A 14,096-nucleotide genomic window follows, 5' to 3' on the forward strand; every position below is an offset into this window, starting at 1 on the left:
GTTTGATTCCATACAGTTTTGTTATGGTTTAGCGCACTAAACCCTGATCTTACCCATGTTTCCTCAGCTGATGTCGGTCTCACCAACCTCCAGCTTCACTCATTGTGACGGGAAATCCGTCTCTTTTAAGAGATCGAGATCATTTGGCTCAGCTCAGTAGAGCTGGTTGTTTGGCTTCCAAACTGCTCTTCATTTAGTTTGTCTTTATAAATCCAGATGGAGATGAAGGACAAGAGATAAAGGAAAGGAAACAAGGGCTGAGACGGGAACTAGCTACAGTAGCTAACATTACAGAGCCATTTTTCAGAACAGAACACAATCATCTTACAAGGTGTACTGAGTTGATAGTGTGTACGTGTTCTTTTATGTTAAGGGGCTCAGCTAGCCTCTTAGCTCAGTACAAGACTCCTCAAGACTCCCTTCATCTGACTAGATGACGCTAGATGCTATGAGGTGATATTGATCACGTCACGTCAGGTAGATCTGTTAAACTGTGGTAAAATCCCTGTTTTGTAAAGTGTAGGGATCAGTCAGATCAGATGTGTGTAGAATTTTTTTGCAGCGTAAAAATCCATTCAGAGCTTTAAATTGCTAATTTTCTTCCATTTCCATTCTTTTCTAACAGCTGTTCCCAACTTCCTGACCCCCCAACGGGCATTCAGGATCACATGATTGCAAACAGTCTATTGGATGTGTGAATGCAACGCTACTATTGACCCCCTGGACCCCTCTACAGGGGTCTGGGCTCAGCCCCTTATGTCCCCAAGCCCAAGAAGCGCGACAGATACTAGGGCTGCAAAAATCACAGGAGTTTATGGGAAAAATAACAAAACAGGAGGTGGATGGGACTTGGCCTAAAGCTATGGGAGAAACCCTGGAAAAAGGGGAATAACGGCAGATATGATTGAACCCAGGATGTTTGTTTTGTGTCTGTATATCATAAGTTTAAAACCATTGATTCTTTTAGTATGTTGTTGCTAAGAGTGATGATTAATGCCATGACGTTTTTCATTAAATGACAGTTCAGAATAAATAAAAATACAGACAGCACACAGATTATTTCATTTAAACCTTGGCTGCGGGCCAGGGATTTTGCACGACTTTGACGTGGATCATTAAGCGTTGTGTGAGTGCTCATTCATCTTTTTCAAGTTTGTCATCTGCATTTTAAGTAGTTATACGATTTACATCAAACAGAATGCATCAGTTACATATGTGTCTTATTTACCCTTTAACACTCGCACATCTGGTGATATTTTATCTCCATTTTAGGGCTGTTTTTGTGTGTTTCCCGACCAAGCCTTTGATACTAACTCTACCACATGCAGCAGAATATTTAATGTCAGGTTGTGCAGGAAATTAAGAATCTAAGATCTGTTCCCTTCCCTGCTACAAATTCACTCTGTTCTTCCTTGTAGTTAACACAAGATTGGAACTTCTTAACTATTTGACGGGGGTCTTTGTGTTTTTTCCAGTTCCCAGATGTTGGACACAATGCAGGATCCTCCCAGTATGCCCATTACTAGCAAAGAAAGAAGGAATTTATGTCAGGTCAAGTCAAGTCAAGTTTCTTTGTATAGCACTTAATCACAGCGTGTCTCAAAGGTCTTTACACCCACATAATAAAAACAGTAAATGAAAATGACACACGGCACTGAGGAGTCAAATACTCCCTGAAAAAAGGAGAAACAGTGAAATAAACCCAAAAAGGAGTACTTAGAAATCAGTCCTGCTTCTTGGATTTATGAGATAACTCTATGTACATGTACTGATGTTAAGAGGTTCCTCCTTCCCAACAGAGCAGAAATACCTTCCAGCATCCATAAATCACTCCCAGAGAGTGTAAAAGCATGAGAAAGGAGAAGGAATGGCTACGTGAGGATCTTCATGCTGGCTTTTTTGTAATCCGGCAGCTCCTCGTGGGCAGCTCGCTCCTCCATTCTCAACCGCAGGAGGTGGCAGCGGTGCCATGTCAAAGCTTAACCCACAGCTGAGGTCACAGAGCCCCCGCCCCCCCACCTCGCCACAGTTCTAACCTGAGCCAAGAAGCCCTTGTGATGTGGAGTGGCCTCATAGACAAAGAGGAGGGAGGGCAGATCATAGGGCAATTAACACTGGGAAAGGATTTATTTTTTTCTGCCTGGCATCGCTTAGAGAGAAGGGGAATAAAGAATCGATGGTGCAGAAATGAAGTGGCTTTTTAACAAGCAACTCTTCTGTTTCACTCGTCTGATAAAGACCCCTCTATAGAATAACTCCACTGTCAGAGGAACAGCTGTACACGTTGGCTCCATGACTTTAGTTTAAAGGAGATGCCCAAGTGGATCCCCTGACACAGGGATGAGCCTTGACTGGAAGCTCTTCATATAATCTGTTGTTGAGTAGATTGTGTTACAGGGAAGACAGATCTGTCCTGAAAGCTCTTATCTAAGTGACACTTTTACAGAAAACTCTGACATGTTTGTGCAACAGTGGATGGATCATCATAGCAGCAGGACATTCCTCTTTAATCACATTGTGAAGAATGGCAGCTCTGAGCTGAAAGGGGATATCCTTACCAGAACCGTTCAAGGAAGTTGATGCTTTTTCTTCTGTGCCGTCCTCGGCTGGTCGCTTGATCTGATGGTCGGTGCTTGCTTGGCTAACTCTAATTGCAGACTCAATGTAGTCCTGACCTGGCACTTTCTGTTTTACAAGGTTGGAAGAAACTACTTCTCCTCAGTCACATACTAGGCTTTCTTTGCATACTCAACCCCTTGGGCCTTCAGTGGCGGTCTGGTCTGGAACAGTGCATCTCTTTATTATTAGCCAAGCCTCAGTAACTGTGACTGTTGCTTTTTTTGCCATCCAGTGGCTGGTAGAGCCTTGTTTTGTGTTTTTTTATGGTGGAGAGGTTGATTATTATAGAGTGGAGCTCCCCGTGTGGCTTAAATGTGTACTGCAGGCCTAAATGTCATCCAATACTGTGGGGAAGAAATTCTGACAACTTATTTGGTGACCCAAGAAAAAAATATCCCGTGACCCAATCATGATTCCTGACCCAGAATTTGGGAATGAGTGCTTCATACAACCCAATCTGATTGGCTAGATGTCACATGAGTACTAGCCAATAAACATTTAAAGGTGCAGTGCGTAATATTTAGCTATGTAGCATTTAACATAATAAAGTTGGAAAAAATGAACCGTAATATGAATAAATATGCCTATCTTAATTTGTGTTTAATAAATAAGTACACAAATATTTTTATCAACTTTGGACAAGCCTTTTATTTGTATAGAGGGTCCCCTTCATGGAGTCCGCCATCTTGGATTTTTGCCATTTTCTTGTTTGTGCAATACCACAGAAGAGACCAAATTACAGATTTTTTTAAAAAAATTCCAGTTACTATTGTCACTATCAGAAATGAGCATCACAGTCTATAACCCGTTTGACGTTATTAATATTTTACACACTGCATCTTAAAGCCTGGGTGCCATTGACACAGTGATCAAAGGCAGCACTTCCTGTTTCCTGCTTCTGCTGTGTTGCTGTTTCTCATGCTGACAGAGCTACGGCTCAGTTGGTTATTTTCCTCCCTTTTTTTCATCATGTCATTTTACTTTTGCCATGTTGCGTAAATTTTGTTCATCATAATAAATATCAGTTCCAAATATTGGTTAACTGTCTAACAAACTAGTAATAATCGGTATCTGTATCCGCCCTGAAAAACAAATGCCTGCCAGCTCCCACTTTGAAAGTGGTGGAGGTGTAATGAGGAGTTCTATAGCTCATGTTGTAATCGCTCGTTTAACCTTGAATATTGATTTGCCAAAGCAGGTTAAATTTGCCAACACAGCTTTTACTTTCCCTGACGTTTCATCAAACTTCCATTTCCTCTCCAAAGGAAAAAGTCAGCTGGAGGTTTTTTTTTGTTTTTCTAGGCCAATGAGAAATGCCCTCTGTTTATCATGGGATGCTGGGAAAAAATCAAGACAGAGAGGTGAAGGGGGTGGGGGGCATGAACGGGAAAATAAATACAGAGATGAATCTTACACCACAGGAAACAGGTTTTGAACCTAAACAGTTGGACACAGAGGAACGTGATATATATGAGAGAGTGAATCTGCTGCCTGTGAGAGATTTCCCACTGCAGGATGGAAAAAGAAGGTGTAAGGGCCTGCTTTTAATAACTGTACTTCCAGTTTTCACCACTAGGGAACAAATTACTGACTTATGTAGGTTTCTTTTTCCTGATGAAGCCTCTTTGGGTATAATATTATGGGATGAGTGTGTGAATGCATGATCCAGTCCTTTCTCTTGACTTAAATTATTGTTTTTCTTCATCTGTTTATTGACATCTAATAAAGAGATTAAGAGATATTGACTTTAAATGACCTCTTCTAAGCTACTTTCTGTTCTGTTTTACAGGGTCTACCCTTGTCAAGCATAAACAGCACAACAGAAGGTAAGAATATCCACTTTTTAGAATACTGGCATTGGCAGTAAAAACTCACTTATGCTCTGTGTTTGAAACGCAAACAGATACAGACGGAGCTTTCTGCATTCATGTTGTGGTTATTACTACAGGTTCTCTCAAAACTTACAGATTATTATTTCACTACCTGAAGAAATATACATTTTTTTAATCAAAACCTGACCTCACCATAAATATAATTATTTTGGGGGAAATAAACCCTTTACATGACAGTTTAAGTGCAACACCTCCTAATATTTATCATTTAAACAAACAAAAAACATTGGATATTTTTATAAACTATGTATGTGCTAATTGGATTTCCTTGAAGGGGATTATCACAGCCTTGAATGTCTCAGTAATGAGCAACAAGTCTGATTTTTATCTATTATCTTTTTTTTATTTTAATATTTTGATAAATTGTGACACTCAGGGTGTTGGGGGCCAGAAATGGATGCCAGACATTAATAGCAATAAAAATTCTTTACAATAAAAAGTTTTGGATTAATTTTTAAAATCAAGATCAGACATAACATAAATACCAAATATTGATTTTCCTCATTTTTATGCAAAAAAAGTTTTTTTTTCTTATACTACATGCAAATGGGATTTTTTAAAGGAGATTATCACAGCTCTGAATATGTTTCAGATGATCAACAACTTTTATTTTAATGTGTTTTTTTTTTTTTATTTTAATAAATTGTTACAATAGTGCCCCTGTAGGAAACCAGGAAAAAAAAGCATGACATTTGAAGCATGACTCCAGGATGAAAGCATGCATACACAGGTTTTGGTATTAAAATTTCAAATTTCAATTTTATAAAAACCTACCCTCCAAAATTTATGTTGCTAGAATTAACACAGTCAAAATATCCTAGAAAAAAGAAAACCAAAAAAAATGGCCTGAAAAATGGCCTTAACACCCATGGATAGAACATCAAATGTTGGCAAACAAACTCTCTTTTAGTGGGACAGAATCAGTGATGCCTCCACGATGTCCCACTTCAATAAGACCCACATAGCTGAATTTTCTGGCATTTTCTGTCTACTTTGACACCCTGACCTAAAGTCAGCAACATGTATCCTGACGCTGACCAAGAGGCTAACTAGGCTTATTTTCTACACTTTAACACATAAGTAACTCAAGTTCCATTTCAGGAATTGCTAGTCCATATCATTCTCTTCTTGATACACTGGGAAAAGTTCACAGTCATTTCCTTTTTGTTGTCTCCTTCATTTAAGAGCACAGGGCTGCAAGCATCACACAAAGTGTTCTGGCTGTAGCTATGATTTACTCTTATTCACTGCCTGATTACCCATGAACTCACGCAAAGTCACGAGGAGAGTAGATAACATCATGATGGTGGTATTCAAAACCATTGTAAAAGACGAAAAAAGTCTCTGATCTAGCTTCTCTTACTTATTCCAAACATAAGAGGAGTGGAAATGGCAATCCTACCACCCAAATTGTGTTCATAGTTCGTGTGTGTGTGTGTGTATTGTGGCTAAAGTTAGTCTTAAGTAAACCAGACTGATTCATCTAAGCCCTTTGAATACCTTTGAATCATAGTCATTCATAGCGCATTTGTCACGTACTGTTGAGAAACAAAATTCTGCATCAGGCAAGAAGTGAAATTTCTGTTACTTTGTCAACCAGACATGACCTGACTTTTAGCGATTACTCACCTACCTTTCATGATGCTCTTACACAGCCCTAAACTGTAGTATTAACACTGCTAGAAGAGAAATGACTAAAGCGTAAAGCTGGGACTTTTATTAAGAAAAGAAGGCCAGAGAAGCCATCTGAAGGAGCTGGAACTGGTCAGTGAACTGGCCCTGTGTGCTGTACAACATTACAGTTCACGGCCTCCTCCTCCTCCGTCGTAGCTGCTTCCTCAGTCGTCTCCTCCCGGCCCGTCTGCTTTCATAAACAGCTGTTGTGCTGTCAGGCTCCATTCAGTGACCTTGGGGGTCACCGCAGTCCCAGAGGTGCCCGCGGGGCAGCCCAGCTTCAGCTCTGGCAGAGCTCTGTTCATGGCCATGTTTCCAATGTTTGTTTTCTCTTCGTCCTCTGTTTGTTCTGCCAGAGTCGTCCCTGTTCCTCCCCCACAGACTGTGCAACTGGGACACTTTTACACATATACTCCCACAGGAAAGCGTACTGTACATTATACAAACAATTTTTACTTCCAAATGAAAACAGGATACACAGTGGCATATCGCAACTGGTTTTATGTTTCTGTGAGCGTTGTTTAAAGTTGTTTTTGTTGGGTTATTAAAGAAATGGCTGATTCTCTCTGTATTTGGCATTATTTGCAATGCAGTTTGACTTAAAAAGTGCAAATATGTTTGTCTTTTTCCCCTTCTGAGAGTGGGATCTGGCTGCACCTCTGATGGCCAATCTCAGAGACCATTCATCTGAGAGACTGTATATCTCAGAAAGGAAACCCTGTCATTTTACAACATGTTTCAGATTTTTTTTAATTCATAAACAAAGTCTGGCCATCACATTTACAAAAAACATCGTAAACATTACTAAGCAAAATTTTATCATTAAATAGAGTAAACATTCAGAGGTCTTATCCAGGATAAAACTACATTTAGACCAGTTTTAGAAATAGCTACATGAACGGTGGCTTGCTTTAGCTCCATTAGCTTTAGCTAAAGCAAACATAGCTACATTAGCTACATTATTAATGTTACCACATGTGCCAATGTAGCCAAGTTAGCTTTAGCAACATGAGCTTTGGCAAACATGGTTAAAGCTAATTTAGCTTCATAGATAATATATCTATATAGATAGCTACATTTTGAGATTAGCTCTAGCTATGTTAGCTACATTAGAAACGTTTCTTTGTTATCAAAAGCTAAGTTAGCTTCAACAATGAGAGCTTCAGCAACGTGAGCTTAAGCTAACTTCGCTACGTAGATAATGTAGATACATAGCTCACATAGCAGCTTAGCTTTAGCTATATTATCTGCGTAGCTCTTTTATCTACATAGCTTATGCTACATACCTATGTAAGCTTCACTTCACTTACTGTAGTAGAATATTCTCCTGTAAGCAGACTGTTTACTCAGCTTAGTAATCAAGCTTTGCAGGTCAGATTTTTAACTTTTACCTTTTGGTGTCCTGACTGTTATCGTAGCCCTTACCCTAACCCTCAAGTTTAATCTGATTTTATTTTTTTGTTTTAACATGTATCTCCATTCTAAGATATATGGCGTCTCAGATGAATGGTCTGTGAGAAAGGCCGTCAAAGATGACCGGTCTGAAGCCTTCTAAATATAACCTGGCACACCAGATAGACTATTCCACATATCCATTGCATCCATCTGGGCAACTACCCACTGAAAGTGTTTTGAAAAGGCAGAACCTTTGAAAAAAAATCTTGGAGGGTAATTGAATCATTCCTTCTGTCTTCTTTCTGAAACATATAACATAGTGGGCATGCAAAGCTCCTGAGTGAACCATGGCTGTGGCTGCTAACTGTTACTGTAGATGGATGGTGAATGTGGTCCAGTTCTGATAAAACTGCCACTGTACAGTTGCTACATCTGAGTTTACTGCTACACCTGCAGCAGCCATTGCTACCAGCTTTCAGTACAGGCTTTGTGAAAGTACACTTGAAATATACACAAAAATAGATATGTTGTCCTATTCTCAGCCACAGTATTGATGTTCCAAGAGGTGTGGGGCCGCAGCTTCTGCAGGACCATAGAGAAGCTGGTGGAGGTGGTGCAGGAGTACCCGTCAGAAGTGGAGCACATCTACAGCCCCTCCTGTGTGCCGCTGGTGAGGTGTGCCGGCTGCTGTGGGGATGAAAACCTGGAGTGCCATCCCACTCACACCACAAATGTCACCATGCAGGTAAAAAAAAGAAAAAGGTGCATAGCTATGCGAAATCTGTCTGATCTATTTCTTCATGCACCATAGAAGCTTCAATTTAATTTTGTTTTACCACTCAGCTGTTGAAAATCAGGCCATCGGAGCCGGGCCAGGAATATGTAGAGATGACATTTGTGGAGCATCAGACATGTGAATGTAGGTAAGAAAACGAAAAATAATTTATAGCATAAAAGTACTCAAATACCAACCCTGTCTCTTCAATACAGATTGCCAATATTTTTATTACCATGGCATCCTGAGTCAGACAGCAAACTAATCTGGTATGTTTGAGTCCTTTTTTGATTTTCAGGTCACTTATCAAAAGGGCTGCAAAAAAATGTCTCAACAATCAATTAGACTATTACTTAACGTTCCTATGACTGTGTATAAGGGCTCTTCATTGTCAAGTAAAAAATATATTTAAGAAAAAAAATATATAGTTGTAAATTTACTAGAAAAAAAACTAAATTTTCGAGTTCCTTAAGTTTTAATTTTTGGTAAGAATTTGAAGAATTATGGTTAAGGTAAGGGTTAACGATGCCAAAATTTAAACATGGAAATCCTGACCTGCAAGACCTGTTTACAAAATGTTTAATAAAGCAGAGTAAACATTCTTCTTACAGGAAAAAGCCTTGTCCTCCATGAAAACCCTCTAACCCAGCTAACATAACTAAGGCTAAAGCTAACGAAGCTACATTTGCTAGGTAAGCTACGTAGGTAATGGGATTGAAGACTGTACACCTTCTACAGTTTTGTAAATCTCGTTAACCCAATTTTTTTTACTTTATAATAGCTATGTAGCTTACATAGCTAAAACTAACAAAGCTAACTGAGCTACGTAACTAAGTTACATAGCTACATTAGCTTTCACTAAAGTAAACTTAACTATTTGTTAAACAGGTCCATACAGAATTTAATCCAGGATTAGACCTCTGACCATTTTTATGTTTTATCTATGAAAGTCTATAATGTTGATTAAAAAAAACTTCTTAAACATTTTACAGCAAGTTATATCACTTTTGTCCTTAAAGAGGTGCATCTCCCTCTGCTAGAGGGTCTGCAGCAAAACCCCCTCAATGTTTAAATGAATAACTAAAACATTCTCAGTTCGCTTCTTTAGAATTTAAAACTTTGTAATCACAAAAACTTTAAGTTTTTCTTGAAAATGAATGCATCCTTTCTATTTTATCTTTTAAGGGTGCATTAAACCTGCCAGATTCAATGAACAAAATGTAAATTTCATCACCAGAGGCAAAGGGTGGTTTCACTTCATTTCCTTGTGTAAGCTGTCTTTAACTTAACATTCAAAGTTTCCAAAGCAGTAATTGTCATGTCTTGTCTATTGTGGCACCTGCCGTGACAAGACATGGCATGTTACAACTAAAAAAATAAATAAATAATTCTCTGGCTTTGAAAACAGTTCAAAATATTTGAGGTAATATAAGAACTCAACTGAAATACACACGAGAAGCATAGGAGTATACTCATGTTTAATTAATGTAGACATTTCTGTGTGAAAATACTATATATTATACATTTTAACCCCTTAGAGCCTGTTGTATGCTATTTGATATGTACTTTTATGATACCTCTATCTAATCAATATGATCAATAAATTAATAAAAAAAAATTCTGAATACAATCTGATAAATGATAAAAATGCCCTCAAGTGGATTATCAGTTACCAAAAAACACCTAATGTATCAAATGAGATAAAAAAAAATACTTATGTTAAATTTTATAAAAATTTTGATTTTTTGGATTTCAGTAGAAAGTGAAATAATAATTTCAGTTCCAAAAAATTAGAATTTTCTGGCTATAATTTGTGTTTTCAGGCTTTAATGGGTTAATGAGGCCCCAAACATCAGTTTAGGACAGTTTTGTTGTCAACTCATGAAAAAGTCAATAACTGAAAAGATGTTACTTTTCATGACACATACAGTCTGCATGTTTGGCATCCATCTCTGCCCTCCTCTATGGGATTTATCTATGCCTAATAATATATATCACTTCCTTCGAAGGAAAAATAGCAAGTCAAAATCACGCAGCATCATTTAATTTTTTTTATTATAACAAGCAGAAGTGCATTAACATTTCTTGGAGACAGGGTTGGCTAATGACTGCTCAGTATATTGCACCTGGATGTTCTTTCTAATGCATTTATATATTTTTTTTTCTTCAGAGTCAAGAAACCCATTGTGAAGGTTGAAAGGTAAGAAGAATGTATCTAATGTATTGATAATAATAATATATGTTTTGTTATGTTACAGATATGTTACAGTGCTGTGCAGAACTTTTAGGCATGTTTGGAACAAAAATTAAGGCTGAAGTAAGACGTAGATGAGGCAAATTAGATGCTTGAGGGCCCCATTGGGCGAGAGGGTGGATTGACAGAACCGTGAACCGTGGTCAAGCTCTGGATGTCCTTGCATGTTGCCCAGGGGAAAAATAATCTGCTGAAAAAATAACCAAGTCCACACTTAGAGAGGAGCAAGGGGTGGATGTGGTGAGTAAGCATGGTGTGGGCAGTGGTTCTCAAGTGATCTCGCCTCAGGACCCACCAGTTTCCTCAATGACCCAAAATTAAGAAAAAAATGTAAAACAAAGAAAAAAAAGCACTTAAATTGACTGAATAGTGTTGCAGTTTGGATCTTATACAGAATAAAACATACAAATGAAAAAAAGACAGAAGAAAATCAGATGTTTTACACCCCATTTCTTCACAATTAAACTTTTTTTGCCAATTTTCAGAGATCTTGAGAAATTTCCTCATTATCATAGAAAAAATCAGCTTTGTTATTGCAAGAAAAGGAGACAAATGTGTTCAACTATTGAGAAAAACATTTAAATGTACCCATTTTCACTACAAAATGGAGTAAAATAAAATGCGTGGATGTATCCACTTTTGGGTCCTGACCCACCAGTTGAGAACCACGGGCCTATGGTACCATCTGGGCGGAACGTAGGGTTGCCAAGAGCCCCTGGTCATGCTGTGGATGTCCTTTGGGCCCTAAAACTACTGGCAGTCTCCAGGCATATTACAGGGAAAGCCTGGAAAAAAGAGATACCGTCGAGCTTGACCTTGGCAGTGTTGACATGTATTGAGCTTGATTCTGCCCCCCATGGGCACATCGGGCCCTGTGATTAACTCGTGGCACCCAGCATGCCTAAAACGTACTCACATCACTGTATATGAATACCTGTCTCAGAGAATGGAAGCTAATTGTTGATATTTTTTCCTCTTGCAGAAAAAGGCAAAGAGGAAGAGGAAGGAAGAGAAAAGACAGACAAAAAACAAAAGATTGTGACAGGTGCCTGCAAAGTCTTTGAGAAAGGAATTCACATCATAAGTAATGCACCATAACTTTAAATTAACAAAGCATCATCTTTATGTGTGCCTTCTGTTTAGATGCCAGATCCCTCGCAGGTAACTGTAGTGGCAACCCAAACCTCCTGTCGCAGCGGGGCTCATCTTTTATTTCCAACCCAGTGTCAGCACCTAGAGTCTCCTCCGCTCATCCACTAACACTGTGCCTGCAAACAGAGGCTCAAACTGCTGGGTTGTGTTGGTGACAAGCTCACCTTTTGACGAGGCAGAGCTTCAACAGGAAGTGTGTTTGATTTGTGGAAATACTGCTGTTACACACGTGACGCAATGGACACGCCTGGGAGCCAGTGCAATGTAGAACCAAACAGACCAGTGACTTCTTTTATCTATTACTGTGTTGTTTATTTTAATTTGCTCATTTCTTTGGTATTTAAAAGTGATTCCACATGTTTAGAGCCAATATTTATTAATACAGAGACAAAAATTAAGGAACCAGCATTGTTCAAATATCAGAGCAGCCTTGGCAGCATTTGTAACTGCTGTTTTAGACATGAAAGAATGAAATGTCTCCCTCTAGTGTTTATAGAAATAGTGTTTAAAACCACTCTACATAAATGGTTTTGTTTTTACTTTAACCATATGAATATGATAGGAGTTTTCAGTCACATGATCAGCCTTATGGGAAATCAGTTCTCTTTGCACAGCTAAGGTGACCAGACATGAGTTTGACGGCAGTTCAAACCTAAATAAAACAATATTTATCAGACATTTTTCAACTCAAGGCATGACCAAAGACATTTTAAAGGCTATGATTTTAAAACTGTTTAAAAAAAAATTATTATTCTCTAGGATCTGTTCCAGTTTTTTTGTTGTTGTGGAGGGTTTGATACACTGTCATTCATACCTACTTTATATTATAACAGTCGTTTCATTGCTGAATCCATTCTGGATTGAAACTGTAGATATAACCAGTGAGTGACTTTAACTCTGAGAAACCTTGAGCTTTTCAATTACACAGACAAATCCACTTATGTTAAAGCACACCAGGAAGTGTTAGCCTGATTTAAAGATCAGTACAGTTATAATTAATACAATTAAGCAGTGCTCATTTGGAATTGATCCCAGATTAAAGAGTATCAATAGCAATTACTTTTTTGTTCTAACATGGTTGTTAAGATCTCACACATATAAAAACAGTAGGTTTTCTGTGCTCATTTTGACCTCAGTGACATAATATCCCACATGAACACAACACAGGTGCCTTTGTTTTTGGAAAGTAAGGGAGGTTCAATTGAAGTAGTTATGTAAAGTGCTTTTTTGTTTGTCTTTTTTTCAGTGTACTACACAAAGAAAATCAATGAAAGTGTAAAAGATAACTTTCCATTTTGTTTGTATTTTTTATTTCATTTAAATATTTATTTTGTAATTAAATTCTTATTGCTGAATGCATGACTTGTGTGATTTCTTTAAACAATATACAAGCATATACTTTTGTTGATTTTATAAATCAATCATGGTCAATATCATTTGGCTTTTTGACATTTTTTTTTTTTAAACCTATCTTTCATGTCAAAGTGAAAACAGATTTCTATGAAGTAATGTAAATTAAATAAAAATATGTATAGTAAATAAATGATTGCATAGTCATAGTCACAGCACTCATAAAGTCTATTTGGATCACCTGGGTTTTCAATCAGCCACTCCAGAACTTTCATCTTGTTGTCTTTAAACCATTTCTGTGTAGATTTTGCTGTATGTTTCGGGTCATTTTCTTGCTGGAAAATAAATCTCCCAAGTCATAGTTCTCTTGCAGACTGAATAACACTATCCTCCAGGATTTTCCTATATTTTGCCGCATTCATTTTACCCTCTACCTTTACAAGCTCTTCAGGGCCAGCTTCTGAGAAGCATCCCCACAGCATGATGCTGCCACCACTGTGCTTCACAGTGAGGATGGTGCGTTTGTGGTGATGTGGAGTGTTTGGTGTCTATGCTAAGCATGGCCAAAAAGCACCATTTTGGCCTCATCAGACCGAAGAACATTCTCCCACTTCAACATGGCGTCTCCTACGTGCCTTTTGGCACTATAGTCGAGATGTAATCTGAGTTTTCGTCAATGGTGGTCTTCTCTTTGCCACCCTCCCATTAAGGTTTGACTGGTGAAGGGCACTGGTAACAGTTGTTGTATGAAATCCCTCCAATCTCAGCTGCTGAGGCTTGTATCCCCTTCAGAGTAGTCATGGGTGTCTTGGTGGCCTCTCTCACTAGTCTACTTCTTGCATGGTCACTCAGTTTGTGAGGATGGCCTGATCTAGGCAGATTTATACATGTGGGAATAAATAGGAGGTAGGAGACAATAGTTACAAGACTGAGATTAGGACTTACAGGTTTGAATAAAACATTTCTAATGGGAAAACATGAGAAT

General features: G+C 38.3%; 1 protein-coding gene across 2 annotated transcripts in view; it reads left to right on the plus strand.

Moving 5' to 3' along the window:
- pgfb (placental growth factor b) overlaps nucleotides 1–13,119 on the plus strand; it is a 31,045-nt gene extending 17,926 nt beyond the window's left edge. The window contains exons 2-7 of one of the 2 annotated variants that reach the window (XM_041813428.1): nucleotides 4,409–4,445; nucleotides 8,123–8,325; nucleotides 8,424–8,503; nucleotides 10,526–10,555; nucleotides 11,592–11,654; nucleotides 11,753–13,118. In XM_041813428.1, coding sequence (XP_041669362.1) covers nucleotides 4,409–4,445; nucleotides 8,123–8,325; nucleotides 8,424–8,503; nucleotides 10,526–10,555; nucleotides 11,592–11,654; nucleotides 11,753–11,774 — 435 coding nt within the window. In that variant the 3' untranslated portion in view covers nucleotides 11,775–13,118. Of the gene's footprint in view, nucleotides 1–4,408; nucleotides 4,446–8,122; nucleotides 8,326–8,423; nucleotides 8,504–10,525; nucleotides 10,556–11,591; nucleotides 11,655–11,752 lie in introns of both variants that reach the window. The other variant, XM_041813429.1, reaches the window with a different exon arrangement.
- The last annotated feature ends 977 nt before the right edge of the window (nucleotides 13,120–14,096 follow it).

This window comes from Cheilinus undulatus, linkage group 18 (genome assembly GCF_018320785.1).
Source record: "Cheilinus undulatus linkage group 18, ASM1832078v1, whole genome shotgun sequence".
In the NCBI taxonomy this organism is placed as follows: domain Eukaryota; kingdom Metazoa; phylum Chordata; class Actinopteri; order Labriformes; family Labridae; genus Cheilinus; species Cheilinus undulatus.